This window comes from Aegilops tauschii, chromosome 5, assembly GCF_002575655.3.
Source record: "Aegilops tauschii subsp. strangulata cultivar AL8/78 chromosome 5, Aet v6.0, whole genome shotgun sequence".
Taxonomy (NCBI): domain Eukaryota; kingdom Viridiplantae; phylum Streptophyta; class Magnoliopsida; order Poales; family Poaceae; genus Aegilops; species Aegilops tauschii.
Genome location: NC_053039.3, coordinates 369083153 through 369098793, shown reverse-complemented (window position 1 = coordinate 369098793; position 15641 = coordinate 369083153). Strand labels below are relative to the sequence as shown.

Here is a 15641-nt window from a genome sequence, read left to right as displayed (position 1 = left end):
TCACTCAAGATACCTCGCAATGTACATGATTGGTGGACACGCAATGAAGGTTAAAGTATTTCATCCAGACTACAATGAGCATCGAGAAGTCATAATGAAGACAGTGAAGGATGGACGGGCAGCCATCACAAGGGGTTGGCATAGAGTCGTGCGCGCATTACACATGGAGGAGGGCACAATATGGGCACTCCGCTTCACCTTCTCCAGCAACCAGAATGTCTTTCGTCTCTCTCTTTACAGTCCTTAGTACAACTGTGGTTCATCATTCTTTACTTGGTGCTTCTGTAGTTCTTCAGTATCTGTACTTGTGCATTGGTGGTTGAACCTATATTTGTAATAAACATGGTTGGATATGAAATAAGTGATTGCCTACTTTCAAATTCAAAACATGTGATTTTTAAATTAGGGATTAATTAGGGATAACACTGCACAAGGTTTGCGAAAGCAAAACGTCTGCGATAGACGTGGAGATCAGAAACGTTTCTAGGATCCACTACGTGTGTGATCAATCTCCACTGCACACACGACATCCTCTTGAAAACTGTTTGCGTTAGGCCACCTTGCGCAAACGTTTACCACATAAAAACTGTGTGTGATGGACAGCCTTTGCCACACAGTTTCTTCTACGCACCGTGTGTGATGCATTCAATAACGCAAACAATAAAATTGTTAATATCGTGTGCAATAGCAACACTATCACAAACGATTTAACGGGGAAAATTGTGTGTGATGTACTTGTGAACGGAAATGTTTTCCTTGGAGCGACTGTGTGGGATGTACATACGAACGGAAACGTTAAGCGGGGACTGGCTGTGTGGGATGTACTTGCGATCGGAAACAATTACGCCTGTATAATTGTATTTTTTAGCTCTACTGTATGTATTTCCGTATTTGAGCGCTCGCCGGTCGCACACAAACTCATTTTGCCAAGCATGTGTGCCAGGAGGGCATATCCCCGACGGTTTCTGGGTCATGTGGGAAGGACCCCCCTATCGTCGTCACTCACTAGGCGACGGTTCCAAATACCGTCGCGGAAAGGGGTTAAAAACCGTTTGTATAGCACCAACGCATACCAGTGAGATCACTCGGGGTAGGTGCTTGAGGTGATCTCCAAACCTTCACAGATTTCTTCTTCGTGAACCACAATTACTCTTGGTCATTGAAGAACTTGACACCTAACCGTCTAAAGAGTTGGCAACTGTCAAGAATAGTGGGCGGAGCGTACTGGACTTAGATTCCAATGATGCTAAATCACTATCTAATTTTTCAGCTCTCGGGTTTTCTCTTGGTGGATTTTAAAATCAAATCTTTCGGGTTCTCGGGTGTTCTGTACCTGGCTCTGCCCAATTATGCATTTGACCAATGACTAGAGGATGCGATAGTTCATATAAGTTGTAGTGATTCCGGGACCCTCGAGAACGCTTTACTACTCAAGCACCGTCCTTACTAACTTAGTCTCTTTTATTTCCTATTTTTACCTTCTTGTTAGTAGGTTAGTTAATTACCATTTTTATCTAGTTTCCCTAGCAACTTATCGAATAGGCTATTTCCAAACTCCGGATTGGGTGCGTACGAAGCTACATGAAATGACAACGTAATTGCGGGGTTTGTGGTGCTTTCCCATCACCTCCCTGTGGGTTGGACACTTTACTTATCACGAAAGTGCTATAACAACCTTGTGCACTTGCAGGATATCAGCGACGCGCCCCGCGCGCGTCACAGGAGCCCTAGGCCCGCCGCCGACGCTCTCCTCTCCCGCCGGCATTTCGTCCTCCACGTCACCGCCGGAGAGTGTCCACCATGCGAAGCCTGTGCGATGCGGGCGGCGGCGGGGCCTGAACTTCCCTTCCCTGTTCGAGGTCATGGCGGCGCAAGTCAGCCGATCGAGGGGGTGCAGGGTCCGACGGGGATTTTGGCGGTGGGGAACGTCCTGATCCCGCAGCTGCTAGGTTGGGAGGCAGTGGTGCGGCGCCGCAACGTTGGGTGCGAGGATTCGGTCGGGGTCGTCCCAATTTGGATCTTTATCAGTGTTTGCTGCATAGCTGGTGAGCTGGTGGGGGTCGTTTGGTGGGGCAATTGCGGCTGGGAGGGCCGATGCCTTACCCCTCCTACCCTGTAGGACACGCCGCGATGGAGCCTACTTTGACCTAGCTTCGTGTCAAGTAGGGCACGTCGACCTGGCAGGGGGAGGGGCGCAGCTACGGGGTCGTGGGCCCGTGGCCGCCACCGTATTCCCATGGTGGGCTCGGCCTGGACACCGGTGTCCACCTCTGTCGGACATGTGCCGGGGGCTTGCTGCCGGAGGGCCAACTGCTTAGTTTTCTACAGTGCCAGGCGGTCGGCCGTGACCAGGGGATCAGGGTAGCCGGCATCTGCTCATCCTGTCGTGGTTCTGTCGTCGTTCTAGGGATGGTTTGGTTTTGGCCAAGTGGCTGGACAGGGAGAAGCGGTGTTCTCATGGCGTCGCGCGGTGGATTCGTTCTTTCTCGGCACAGTGGTCTCGTTGTAGTGCCCTGGGGAGGACGGTTCAGCGAAAGCTGCGCAAGGCCTTGGTTGTTGCTGGCAACGACGACGTCTACAGATGTTGTTCTCCTCCTCGGAGGTGTTGCGTCCCATCCATCTCCCCAGACTATTCGACATCCTTGCCGCTGTTGTGTCCTTCGTCCACGGTGTCTTCTTCGGTGGTGCTCATCTGAATTCGGTACCAATGTTCCCATAAGAGCTTCTTGTCGCCGGCAACTTACCTTGATGGGACCTTGGCCTTTTATAGATGATAGTCGGCTTGGTGTGCAAGGTCATCCCAGGACCGGGGGTGCTGGGATCAATATCATACGGGTAGGCTACCGGAGGTATTCCTTAGTCAAGTTGCATCGGGTGTGGTTATGTGTGCAGTGATGCTCTTCTGGGTTGGTTGCCGGGGGGGCGGGGGGGGGGGGGGGGGGGGGGGTCCGTGGACGTTTCATCTATAATGGTTATGGTGGCTTTATTTATAAAGCGGGGTGGAAGTCTTTTATGAAGAGAAAAATTGTGAGTACACTCTCCGTTGCCAGGTTGAACGAATTGTGGATATTGCTCTCCGACTTGATATTCATTTTATTAATTGGAGATGTTGTTTGTCGTGCTAGAGGTTGAGGTGGTGGAAATCTTTCAATTTTATTTATCCTAGTACTTGGTTTGAATCACGTGCAAGTCAAAGCATGTAAGAAACATTTCTTATGTTTTCTTTTCAGATGTCTTGTTACCATTTTTGACACTATGATGCCTTGTTACTTTATAGTGATGACGTGTTGATGCTTACATGATTCTATTAATATCAAATTGTGCAATAAACTAAGGTTATGATTGTGTTTTTTGTGATAAACCAATTCCCTAGGGTTCAAGTTCTAAACTTAACACAGCGTGCTAAGTACAAAAATGAATGTATGTGCGTGTATATATGATCTGTGATTGTACTGTACAAAGGTTCTAATCTTTTATGTTCAACAATTATTAGATTGGATTGTTTCACACACGAGCCAATTATTAATTTGCTGATACTGGTTGTATTTTTCTTATTTTGAAGAAGAAAAAAGAGTGAGTATACATTGCCGTCGGCTCGTACAATCAACTGTGTCGACTGATGCATTATCCGATCGTTGCATTCTCATGGCAATGGATCCAGGCCAGAAATTACGTGTGGCCATGCGCACTCCTCAGTTCGCTGCTGACTTGGCACCTTATCGCCATTTAAATCTCACAGATCTTGCGAGCTGGTAGTCACAAGTCACAACTCCAAGGCCCAAGACAAACACCTTCTCCGGTCTCCACGTACGGCCATGGACGCCGACGCCGACACGGTGGTGTTCGAGGCACCGGCGCACTTCCGCTTCTACAAGAGCGGCAGGATAGAGCGCCTTCACCGGCCACCCATCCTGCCTGCCGGCGACGACGAGGCCACCGGCGTCACCTCCAAGGACGTCGTCCTCGACGCGGACACTGGCCTCTCCGTGCGCCTCTACCTTCCCAAGCTCCAGGAACCCTCCACGAAGCTCCTGGTCCTCGTCTACTTCCACGGCGGCTCCTTCCTCATCGAGTCGGCCGACTCCTCCACGTACCACAACTACGTGAACGCCCTCGCCGCGGCGGCCGGCGTCCTCGCGGTGTCCGTCGACTACCGCCTGGCCCCGGAGCACCCGCTCCCCGCGGCCTACGACGACTCCTGGGCGGCGCTCCAGTGGGCGGCGTTGGCGCAGGACGAGTGGATCCGCGAGCACGGCGACACGGCCCGCCTGTTCCTCGCCGGCGACAGCGCGGGGGCCAACATCGTCCACGACATGCTCATGAGGGTGGCCTCCAACGACGGCAGCCCGAGGGTCGAGGGCGCGATACTGCTGCACCCGTGGTTCGGCGGGAGCAAGCCGGTGGAGGGGGAGCACCCGGCCGCGCCCATGGTCACCGGGATGCTCTGGTCCTACGCGTGCCCGGGCGCGGTGGGCGGCGCGGACGACCCGAGGATGAACCCGCTGGCGCCGGGCGCGCCGGCGCTGGAGAGGCTCGGGTGCGTGAGGATGCTCGTGACCGCGGGGCTGGCGGACGGGCTCGCCGCGCGCGACCGCGCGTACCACGACGCCGTAGCTGGCAGCGCGTGGGGCGGCACCGCGGCCTGGCACGGGTCCGATGGGGAGGGTCACGTGTTCTTCCTGGAGAAGCCCGGGTGCGACAACGCCAAGCAGCTCATGGACCGCGTCGTCGCGTTCATAGCCGGCGCCTGATGATAGAGTTGATCTGCAGATCATCTACATTGTGTTGGAGAGGAACTTGCTCTGCATGACTGCTTGTTCGTTTACTGGTTTAATAAATAGGTGATGGCGCCTAGTTGGAGATTTAAAGTTTTCTTGGAGTATCGATTTATCAGAGTCTCAAATTTTGCGCTCCGAGATTATCAGTAACATCATTTTGTGTCACGTAATCAGACCAACTTCTAGAAGTAGACTGGTAGGCGGTAGCTATCGACTGCTGCAGCAGCAACTTCACACTTTCTAGTCCACAGCTAGTCTCTGCCACCAACCACTGAACAACTATTATACCTTCAGATCTGTGCGCGGCTACGGCCATGGAGTCCGGCGCCGACGAAGTAGTGTTCGACTGCGATGACTACCGCATATACCGGAGCGGCAAGATGGACCGCCTCTGTCGCCCGGCGCGTGAGCCCACCGGCCTCGACCCGGCCACCGGCGTCACGTCCAAAGACGTGGTCCTTGACCCCGACACCGGCGTGTCCGTCCGCCTCTTCCTCCCCACCAGCCCAGATCCCTCCAAGAAGCTCCCAATCCTCGTCTTCTACCACGGCGGCGGCTTCCTCGTCGAGTCGGCCGTCTCCCCGCAGTACCACAACTACGTCGCGTCCCTCGCTGCCGCGGCCGGCGTCGTCGCCGTCTCCGTCGAGTACCGCCTCGCGCCCGAGCATCCGGTGCCCGCCGCCTACGACGACGCCTGGGCCGCGCTTTCGTGGGCCGCCTCGGCCCAGGACGAGTGGCTCGCCGAGCACGGCGACAGCGCGCGCCTCTTCCTCGCCGGCGACAGCGCCGGCGGCAACATAGTGCACAACGTCCTCATCAGAGCGTCGTTCCAGCCGGCGCCGAGAGTAGAAGGCGCGATTCTTCTGCATCCTTGGTTCGGAGGGAACACGTTCCTCGAAGGTGAGGTCGAGGCGAAGGCCAAGGACATGGCCATGATCTGGGAGTTCGCGTGCCCCGGCGCGGTGGGCGGCGCGGACGACCCGAGGATGAACCCGATGGCGCCCGGCGCTCCGGGGATGGAGAACCTCCGGTGTGAACGGATGCTCGTGTGCGCCGGCGAGAAGGACTGGCTGGCGGCCAGGGACCGAGCGTACTACGCGGCGGTGACCACGAGCGCGTGGCGCGGGAGCGTATCTCGTGGGGGCGTAGCGTGGATCGAGTCAGAAGGCGAGGGGCACGTCTTCTTCCTGAAGAAGCCGGACTGCGCCAGGGCCAAGGAGCTCATGGCTCGCGTCGTGGCGTTCATCGCCGGCGCCTGAGCCCTGATCTGTGGGCGCACGCCGGCGCGGCGGCAGTGTGCTCTCGTCACAAACGAACTGTAAGAGTGGCTTCGATTCACAACGTAGATCTAATGTTACAATCCGATGGATTGGTGAGCTTGATGAAGGACACAACAATGGCCATTTCCTTGGCCGCCTTCTCCGCCACGACGGAGTTGGATCTCGCGTCTTTCGAGAAATAATACATATGCTCCTCGCCCTCCGTCTCGTACAGCACGGCCTCCTCGCCGTCCCATGCGCTGGCCCGGAGCGCCTCGACGTACATGCGCGCTCTGTCCCTGGCGAGGTCCAGCTCGGCCGCCGTCACCAGCGCCCGTCGGCAGCCGAGCACCGACCACTTCTCCGGCGGCATCACGAGCGGGTTGGAGAACGGGTGGTCGAGCCCGTACTTGCCCGCGCAGACGAACCGCCAGTTCCTCTCGGCGGTCTCCGTGGACTCCGTGCCTTCCGACGGCACCGGAGCCTTGCCCAAGAACAGCGGGTGAAGCAGCAGCATCCCTTCGATCCGCGCGCCTCCCCGGAGCCCTTCCTTTCCGGCCCTCATCACCACGTTGTGCGCCATGTTGCCGCCGCTGCTGTTGCCGGCGACGAAGATGCGCGTGAGGTCGCCGTGGTCGGCCAGCCACGGCTCCGTCTCCGGGCCCGCGGAAACGCAGCTCGTCGCTGTCCAGCGGAGCGCGGCCCACGCGTCGTCGTAGGCGGCGGGGAGCGGGTGCTCGGGGGCGAGGCGGTACTCCACCGACACGGCCACGACGCGGGCGGCGGCGACAAGGGCGTTGACGTAGCTGGTGTACCTGGCGGAGAAGGCCGACTCGGCGACGTAAGCGCCGCCGTGGAAGTAGACGAGGACGGCGAGCTTCTGGGACTCCGGGACGCTCGTGGGGAGAAAGAGCCGCGCGGCGAGGCCTGTGCCGGCGTCGATGACAACGTCCTTGGAGGTGACGCCGGTGGTGGCGTCGGTGCCGGCGCTCTTCCGCGACGTTAGACCAGAGCGTTGGACGCGGCCGCTCTTGTACACGATGGCGAACGGGGAGAGATCGAATTCGATCCCCTCGTCCGGATCCATGGCGCCCCGGCGGAGAGGGGAATACGCCGGGCAGTGGCAACGGTTGTTTTGTGGAAATAATTGGTCTTCCGATTGCTAATCGCACTTACTTCACTGTTTATACAGCCATTCCTGTGTTTTAATATGCTTCCTGGTCTTTGATTAACCAGAAAGTCAATATTCCTCAAGGTGAAGCGAAAGGTGACAGCGGTGCTTGCGTACAGAAATCCACTTCTAATAATAATGTCAACATAAATCCACCTCTAATATCAAAAGAAGTGATTGCTAAATCGGAATTTTTAAAATGACAATATGCATGTCCGTTGCAACGGGAGAATAAATACCCGTGTCTGTACTTGCAATGCCAGAAGGTGTTCCCATTGTTATTATCGGCCAAGAAGAGATGTAGGTGGAAGCACTCGCGATGCTGGATTCGTTGACGGAGGAGGAATAAGAGGCTCTATTTCGGCGAGAGGAGCGAAGGCACGTGCCGAAAGTGCTACTATGGGCTATGGATCAAGTCGATTCGCCGATTCTGACAACGGTGTTGAAGTGTGCGGCGATTACCTCCTTCTCTACCACGTCGCTGGCCCTAGCGATGGCGGCGACAGCAATTTTTCTTTTTTTGAAAGGGGGATTCCCCGGCCTGCATCAGGTGGATGCATACGGCCACTTAGATAAATAAAATAGGTTCAACAATGTCGAAAAGTCGTAAAAGAAACTACGTCGAGCTCACACAGACCTCGTCACAAAAAAAGGCCATATAGCTACAACCGACTGGCAGAAAAATAGGTATGGAAACTAATTGCCTATCCTATTACATGACCGCCATCCAAACCGGTTGAATATATCCCGCGCTACCATCTCCCACCAGGCAGATCCAATAACCAAACGCTCCCCGGCCTCCGTCGGAGTGAGTAGGGACCACATACGGATCAACGCCGTAGCACGGAATACAACCTGCAAAAAATGAATAGTAGTTATTCTGTTAAAAACCAAATCATTTCTGCAGTTCCAAATTGCCCATAACAACGCACAAACTCCTACACGAATGTGTCTAGCTGTACCGGACTCTATCCCATCCAGCCACGTTCCAAATAACGACCCGACCGAACTCGGAGGAGTAATGTTAAAAGCAATTTGCACTGAGCGCCACAAAATTCTTGCCAACGGGCACTCAAAGAATAGATGCTTAATGGTTTCATCCCGATCACAGAAACTACACCTAGTAGATCCTGTCCAATTACGCTTAACCAAATTGTCCTTTGTTAGAATGACCTGTTTATGGACAAACCACATAAACACTTTGATTTTCAAAGGAACTTTGACTTGCCAAACATGTTTGGATTTAGGAATGACACTCGAGTTAATAACATCGATGTACATCGATTTAACGGTAAAATGTCCAGACCTAGTAAGCTTCCAACATAACTGATCGGGCTGATGTCGTAGCTAAACCTCCATCAGTCTACGCACCAGATGAAGCCAAGCTTCCCATCTATTACCAACAAGCACCCTCCTAAACTGAATATTAAGGGGGGTGGCCTGCATAACCGTTGCCACAAGCGCATCACGTCTATGCACAATACGATACAGAGTTGGGTATTGTAGTGCCAAAGGAGTCTCACCAAGCCAGGTGTCCTCCCAGAAACGAGTATCGTTACCATCGCCGACTATGAACTTTGTTCTATTAAAGAAGGTTGTCTTAACTCTCATAAGCCCCTTCCAAAATGGCGAATCAGTTGGTCTCATTGTCACCTGTGACAAAGTTTTGGATTGCAGAATACTTGTTACGAAGTATCTGTGCCCAAGTCGCATCAGTCCCGTCTGATAACTTATTTAGCCACTTACTAAGCAGGCATCTGTTCTTTACCTCAAGATTCTCGATACCCAACCCCCCCTGATCCTTGGGACGACAAATAATATCCCACTTTGCGAGTCTATACTTTCTTTTTAGATCATCACTCTGCCAAAAAAATCTTGACCGATAAAAGTCCAGCCTTTTCCTAACCCCAACTGGAACCTCAAAGAAAGATAGTAGGAACATCGGCAAACTTGTAAGCACCGAATTAATAAGAATCAACCGGCCTCCATAAGACAGAAGTTTGCCCTTCCAGCAACTAAGTTTCTTTTCGAACCGGTCTTCTATACATTTCCACTCTCTGTTCGTGAGCTTACGATGATGTATGGGTATACCTAGGTAAGTAAAAGGTAAAGCCCCTAATTCACAACCAAACAATTGCCTATAAGCCTCTTGTTCCTCCTTAGCTCTACCAAAGCAGAACAACTCGCTTTTATGAAAGTTAATCTTTAAACCGGAAAATTGTTCAAATAAACACAACACCAGCTTCATGTTTCTCGCTTTTGCCAAGTCATGCTCCATGAAAATGATTGTATCATCAGCGTACTGCAAAATGGACACACCCCCATCAACTAGGTTGGGCACCAAGCCACCTACTTGACCGGCATTCTTTGCCCTGCCTATAAGAATGGCCAACATATCGACTACAATGTTGAACAAAATAGGGGACATTGGATCTCCTTGCCTCAGGCCTTTGTGTGTCTGAAAATAATGACCTATATCATCATTGACTTTAATTCCAACACTACCTTTTTGCGTAAAGGATTCTACCTGGCGTAGCCAGGCCTCATCAAAACCCTTCATACGTAAAGCCTGTTGAAGGAAAGGCCATTTGACTTTGTCATACGCTTTTTCGAAATCCACTTTGAAAACCACCCCATCCAGCTTTTTCGTGTGGATTTCATGGAGCGTTTCATGAAGGACCACAACACCCTCGAGAATATTCCTGTCCGGCATGAAGGCCGTTTGGGTAGGCTGCACAACAGCATGCGCGATCTGTGAGAGCCTATTGGTCCCGACCTTGGTGAAAATTTTGAAGCTAACATTAAGAAGACAGATTGGCCTGAATTGCTCAATTCTCACAGCCTCTGTTTTCTTAGGGAGAAGGGTGATCGTTCCAAAGTTTAGCTGGAAAAGATTAAGCTGCCCAGCAAACAGATCATTGAACAAAGGCAACAAATCTCCTTTAATGATAAACCAGCATTTCTTATAGAACTCCGCTGGAAATCCATCTGGGCCAGGCGCTTTGTTAGTTTCCATTTGTGAGACGGCATCAAATACCTCTTTCTCGGTAAAAGGAGCCGTCAGAACATCATTCTCCACAACTGTGAGCTGAGGAACATCCTCAACCCTGGACTCATCCAGAGACACACAGTTATTGTCTGGAGGACCAAACAACTGCTTATAAAATTCAGTAATGTACAATTTTAGGTTCTCCTGTCCTACAATTGTACCCTCATCTTGCTCAAGCTGGAAAATCCTCTTCTTTCGATGCTTACCATTAGCAATCATATGAAAAAATTCAGTGTTCGCGTCCCCCTGAACTACTCTCTGGACCTTGGCCCGCAACGCCCACTTCAACTCTTCTTCCCTAAGGAGTTCCTTCAGCCTCAATTCCGCATCTAACTTGGCTTGAAGCTCCGCGACTGGCAGAAGCGTGGTTTCTGCCTTCACATCTAGAGACTGAATAAGGGAAAGAAGCCTTTCTTTTTCAACCTTATAAATCCCGCTAAGATGCTTAGCCCATCCACGCAGGACACTCCTCAAGTGCCTGATCTTATTCTGCCATCGCTGAAGCGCAGTCTTTCCTCCTGAATCCTTAGCCCACTCTCTAGCCACAAGATCCAAGAAGCCTTCACGTTCAAACCAAGCCATCTCAAAGGAGAACACATTCCTGTTCCCCACGTGGGCGGGTTGACCAGAGTCCACAAAAAGCGGCGTGTGGTCGGAAATACCACGGGATAAGGCCTGGACTGTTACTAAAGGAAACTTCTGTTCCCAATCGACACTGGCCAACACACGATCCAACTTCTCATACGTCGGATTTGGCAACGCATTAGCCCAGGTGAATTTTCTGCCCGAGAGCTCAATTTCTCTCAGGTTCAAACTCTCAATGATAGTATTAAACATGAACGACCATCCGCCGTCAAAGTTATCATTATTCTTATCCTCACGCCTTCTAATAATATTGAAATCACCCCCCACCAGGTACGGCAACTGCTCGGAACCACACATCCGAACTAGATCAGCCAAGAAATCGGGCTTAAACTCTGGCTGCGCAGCCCCATAAACCGCAACCAGAGCCCAGTTAAACCCATCTTCCTTGGACCGCACCCGGAACTTGACCGCAAAGTCTCCCATAACCACACTGCGAACCTCAATGGTCTCGCACCTAACGCCGAGTAAAATTCCACCTGATCTTCCTCTCGGCGGCAAGCAATGCCAATCAAATGCAATACCCCCCGACAAAGAATTTAGAAACTGAGGCGCAAAATTATCTCTCCCCGTCTCCAAAAGAGCGATAAAATCTAAGTGATGCTCGACAGACACCTCAGCGAGAAACCTTCTTTTAGCCAAGTCCCTCAGACCTCTGCTATTCCAAAAGATTCCTCTCATAGATCATCGTAGAATTTTTTTGCCGAACGCAACCTAGCACTCCTACGCACTGCAGACAACGGGTATACCTTCCGTTTCCACTTGCGCTTTGGAATAGCCTGACACTGCACCTGGTCCTCATACCCAGTGTCAGAGGGGCTTGCCAAGCCAAACTCAGTAGAGCCATCCTCAACCCCCGCCTCAGAACTAGAAGGCAAAAGATCCGCACAAAAATTGTCAAGCACCCTGACCCCAAGCGCATCTACCTCCGAATCACACATGGGTTTAACAGCTGCAATATTGCGAATCATCTCTAAGGCCCGCTCAGCCTCTAAGTCAAGTAGATCATTAATCGAATTAGTAATTTCAGTTTCATTAGTACCAAGAGAAACTCCTAATTGATTTGCATTATCAAGAATCTCATCATTTGAAAAATGCAGGATGGAATTGGAAATATTAACCGACATACCAGTAGTGACTTCAACATCACGAAGCTTGGCCGCCCTCATAGCGCACCGTTGCTGTATGTCATCCACGTCCGGGTGTGCCTGGAGACGGTCACTCACCCGGCGCCCCGCAGACATGGGATCCTGGATCCCGCCAAACGCAATGACCTCCTCCCGAGAGAACACGGGTGGGATACGGCCTCCTGCCGCACCCGAACCCGCAGTCTGAGCGACCTGCATGGGCCTCCCCACAGTCGCGCCAGAAGGAGAAAGGGACGCCTGGCGTGCCCCACCAGACGAGGGCATCATCGATGGTGGTGGAGACATAGCCAAGACCTCCCGTCCTGGCTCCCCAGCCTGCACCGGAGAGGCCGCCACCATAGGAGAAAACCCCGAGGCCACCTGCCTCGAGCCCACTCCCGAGGGCGAAGTCGACACCGTCCGAGAAGGCATCGCAACGAGAGAAGAAGAATCCGAATCCTCCTGACCCAGACCTCCTCCCAGCATAGAAGAAGGCACGGGAGCCACCTGCCCCGCATCCCCGTCCTCAGCACAAAAAGAGCCCGAGATCGCCTGGCCTATAGCTCCTCCCGGCACACGGGGCCCGCTAGGCAGCGGCATCTCCAGAGGGGGAACCACGTGCTGACCAGAAGAGGGAGTGGCCACCTGCCGACTCACCTCCTCTGCCCCCCTGACCATAAGTGCTGAAGCCCCGAGATCCCCAGAACCCGAGTCCAGAGCGTCCATATCCAACGCAGGCAAAGCGAGCTCAAAGTCCTCCTCAGACTCCACCCGGTCGCTCCACAACCTCGGCGGTGCAGAAAAAGGTTCGAAGGATCCAAATCTCAACGACTTCGAAGGCACCAAGGAGGGCGGGGCAGCTCCATCCCCAGTCGTCGCAGTCTCAGACCCCGGCCCCATGGACAACTGTCGTCCAGAGTCCTCAACCGGCGGTTCCTGAACCCCCACGTCACCATCACCCTCATGCATATCAACATCAGACCCGTGAGCCGGCGCAGACAGCAGGCTCTCGTCCTCAAACTCAATTACCAGATTATAAATCCTGCCTTGGTAAGCCCACTTAACCACTTCCGGCACATACTCCACATTCAGAATACTAACCAGAACCCGTGCAATCCCATGAGCTCTGGTGAAAGCCATGTCCACCCGCTCAGGCTTCCCCAATAGAATGCCCAGACTGGCCACAACCCGAGCATCCTGCAGCGGCGAGGAAGGTGCCCCAGAAAAGCGCAGCCACGCTTGCGTAAGCGGGACTCCCTGAGGCTCAACAATCTTCCATTCCTGAAATTCAAGGATACCATCAGTACCCGGCACCTTACACATCCCAAAACTCAGCAACCGCTGCAGGTCCTCCACAGAGGGGCACTCGACCCTGAACATCTTATCAGCAAGACCGACAAGGTCCCACTGGAAATCCCCAGGAGCCAGCTCTCGAAGCCTCTGCACGATCTGTGCCTCAGACACCTCCCCTCTGGTAACCTTGACAATCCCCGTAGTCATACTCGGAGACTCGTCATGCACCTCGTGCTCAGTCGGAGACTCGAAAAAAGTTAGCTCAGCACAGTAAACTCCATACATCTTGAGTGAAGGTGCCTGATCGCGCAGTAACGGACAATCTCCAGATTCATGAGCCAGTTTACCACAGGTGTCACATAAACTCACCACACACTCGGCAATGAAGTGACCCTTATCTCCGCAACGATAGCAAAGCATCTTTTCTTTCCTACGCGCCCACTTGGACGCTCGATCAGACTCAGCCCTGTCCATCATCTCCGCAGACACCTCAGGAACCGGAGCAGAAGCAAGAGCCGTCACTACCTCCATAGCATGTTCGGACAACACGGGCTCCTCTGCAACCCCGCTATCAGTCATCTGCTCGACAACGACCGGTGGTGGGGGCGGTCGTGGACGGTACCGGCCCCCTCGCCCGCCCCGACCACCACGATGGCCACGGTAACCTCCTTGCTGCCGATGAACCGGATCCGAAGGCCCCTCAACGAAGCCACCGGCAAGCCCCAAGAACGGCCTCTCAACCGAGCCATCGCTTTGCCATGCATAGCCACGGCCGCCTCCCGTGGACGAAGAGCCACGGTGCTGGCCAGTTCCGTAGGCATCGTAACCATCGTCCCCCCACTGACCCCGGGGCGCAGTAGCAGAACCGTTGGACTGCGACGACGGAGACGGACGAGCAATGACGTGTGGAGGAGGAGCCGGTCTAGGCGTCGGCCCCGACGGCGCGGGAGCCCTTGGTGGCGCGGCCTCCCTGCCCACAGCTGTAGCAGCGCCTTGAACCACCGGTCTAGGGCCGGAGCCCGGTCCACCACGACCACCCGACGGCACAACCGGAGCCGGCGGCCTCCCCACGTGCGTCCCGGCAGCAACACGTGGTGCCTCAGGTCTACCCGACCCGCGACCCGCTGCATTCTTGGGCAGCAGCACACCACCACGACCAACGCCCGACTCCGGAGCCGGCAGCGTGCCCCGGCCATTGCCTTGTCCCGGCGGCGGAGCGCCCCTTCCAGTGCCTTGAGTCGGCGGCGCTACCCCGGAGGCCCGACTCGCCCCGCTGGGCGCAGGCGGCCGCCTAGAAGGGGGCGCGCCTCCCGAGCCCACCATGGCGCCGAGCGGGGGGATGCGGCGAGCTCGTCCAGGTCCGGCCGTACGAAGGGACGGCGAGCGACGAACCCTAGGGCGCGGCGCTGTAACAGACGAAGACGAACGCGTAGTGCATGCGCTCCTTTCCTCAGGATTGATCGAGTCCACGTCCGGCTGGGCCTCATACCCACCACACCGTGGCCCAAAAGATCTAGCCGGCCCAAGAGATAACAGTTCGGCTTGGCCCGCAGCCGCTTCGCACTGGGCCTCATACCCAGTCGAAGTCGGCCCGGAGGTCTCGAGCGGCCCATCCGCGCCCAACAACAATTTCAAACGCGCCTCCCTAGCGGCGGCGATCCCTACCGACGCCGCCGGCGCCTCCAGACTCCGGCCGACCGCCGCCGCCGTCCATTTCTTTTTCTTCCTCGTAACCCTCTTCCAAGCACCCGCTTCAAAATAATCTGACAGAGATGGTTTAGGAAGACAAACCTTGGGCAGAGGACCGCGCCATGGCCGGAGTGCCGAAGCCGCCGTGCGACGATAAACCACGCGGCGTACCACCTCGACGTTGTCCTCCTCCTGCAGGCCTGCCCTCGCCGGATCGTCTCGAGGAATCGCCCGGTCAACAAGCGACGCCACCTCCTCCTCGGAGTAACCGACCCGGAAAGCCTCGCAGATCACGTCCGACGGCGTCGGCGAATCCGCCGGAGACTCCTCGCCGTCCGGGTCCGCGCCATCGTCCTCCGAGTCTCATGCGCCATCAGCCAACGCCCAAAATCGGCCGCCTACACGCTGGTCACCGGCGGCAGAGGCCGCTCGCGGCGTCGCCCGCGGCATTCGCGGCGCTTCTCTTTCCCTCTTTAAACGGGTAACTATGTCCTGACAGCAATGAGGGCGGGGAGGCGGTGTTGTGTTGCCGACCCCAGGCTCAGTGCATGTGACGATCGTGATTCAGGAAGTGGTAACGCCCCCAAGGGCGCCAAGTCAGAGAAGGGGCGCGACGGCCCGGGAGGAGCTGCG

The 15641-nt window shown here is 54.6% G+C and overlaps 4 protein-coding genes across 4 annotated transcripts; 2 read left to right on the top strand and 2 right to left on the bottom strand.

Moving 5' to 3' along the window:
• Positions 1-3815: 3815 nt before the first annotated feature.
• On the top strand, positions 3816-4868 carry LOC109778710 (2-hydroxyisoflavanone dehydratase). Its single transcript, XM_020337270.4, has one exon. It carries the CDS (start codon positions 3816-3818, stop codon positions 4749-4751), a length of 936 nt encoding a protein of 311 aa, XP_020192859.1. The 3' UTR covers positions 4752-4868.
• Positions 4869-4893: 25 nt separating this feature from the next.
• LOC109778708 (tuliposide A-converting enzyme b3, amyloplastic-like) lies at positions 4894-7124 on the bottom strand. Its single transcript, XM_020337268.4, has one exon. The coding sequence runs from the start codon at positions 7122-7124 to the stop codon at positions 6114-6116; it is 1011 nt and encodes a 336-aa protein (XP_020192857.1). The 3' UTR covers positions 4894-6113.
• Positions 5093-6161, top strand: LOC109778709 (tuliposide A-converting enzyme b1, amyloplastic). The gene has a single exon (XM_020337269.4). It carries the CDS (start codon positions 5093-5095, stop codon positions 6035-6037), a length of 945 nt encoding a protein of 314 aa, XP_020192858.1. The 3' UTR covers positions 6038-6161.
• A 1717-nt stretch (positions 7125-8841) lies between the features above and the next one.
• LOC141022876 (uncharacterized) lies at positions 8842-13526 on the bottom strand. The gene is made up of 4 exons (XM_073499153.1): positions 11638-13526; positions 10163-11554; positions 9300-10003; positions 8842-8861 (listed from the first exon to the last, which is right to left on the bottom strand). Exons 1-4 carry the CDS (start codon positions 13524-13526, stop codon positions 8842-8844), a joined length of 4005 nt encoding a protein of 1334 aa, XP_073355254.1.
• Between the last annotated feature and the right edge of the window lie 2115 nt (positions 13527-15641).

Excerpts from the sequence above, each read along its gene's own strand:
- LOC109778710 (XM_020337270.4), top strand. The coding sequence starts at position 3,816 with ATGGACGCCGACGCCGACACGGTGGTGTTCGAGGCACCGGCGCACTTC.
- LOC109778709 (XM_020337269.4), top strand. The coding sequence starts at position 5,093 with ATGGAGTCCGGCGCCGACGAAGTAGTGTTCGACTGCGATGACTACCGC.
- LOC109778708 (XM_020337268.4), bottom strand. The coding sequence starts at position 7,124 with ATGGATCCGGACGAGGGGATCGAATTCGATCTCTCCCCGTTCGCCATC.
- LOC141022876 (XM_073499153.1), bottom strand. The coding sequence starts at position 13,526 with ATGACTACGGGGATTGTCAAGGTTACCAGAGGGGAGGTGTCTGAGGCA. Across the intron at positions 11,555-11,637 it reads AAACGGAAGGTATACCCGTT|AGGTCTGAGGGACTTGGCTA; the intron begins GTCTGCAGTGCG and ends TTGGAATAGCAG. Across the intron at positions 8,862-9,299 it reads TTTACCTTTTACTTACCTAG|GTGACAATGAGACCAACTGA; the intron begins GTATACCCATAC and ends ACTTTGTCACAG.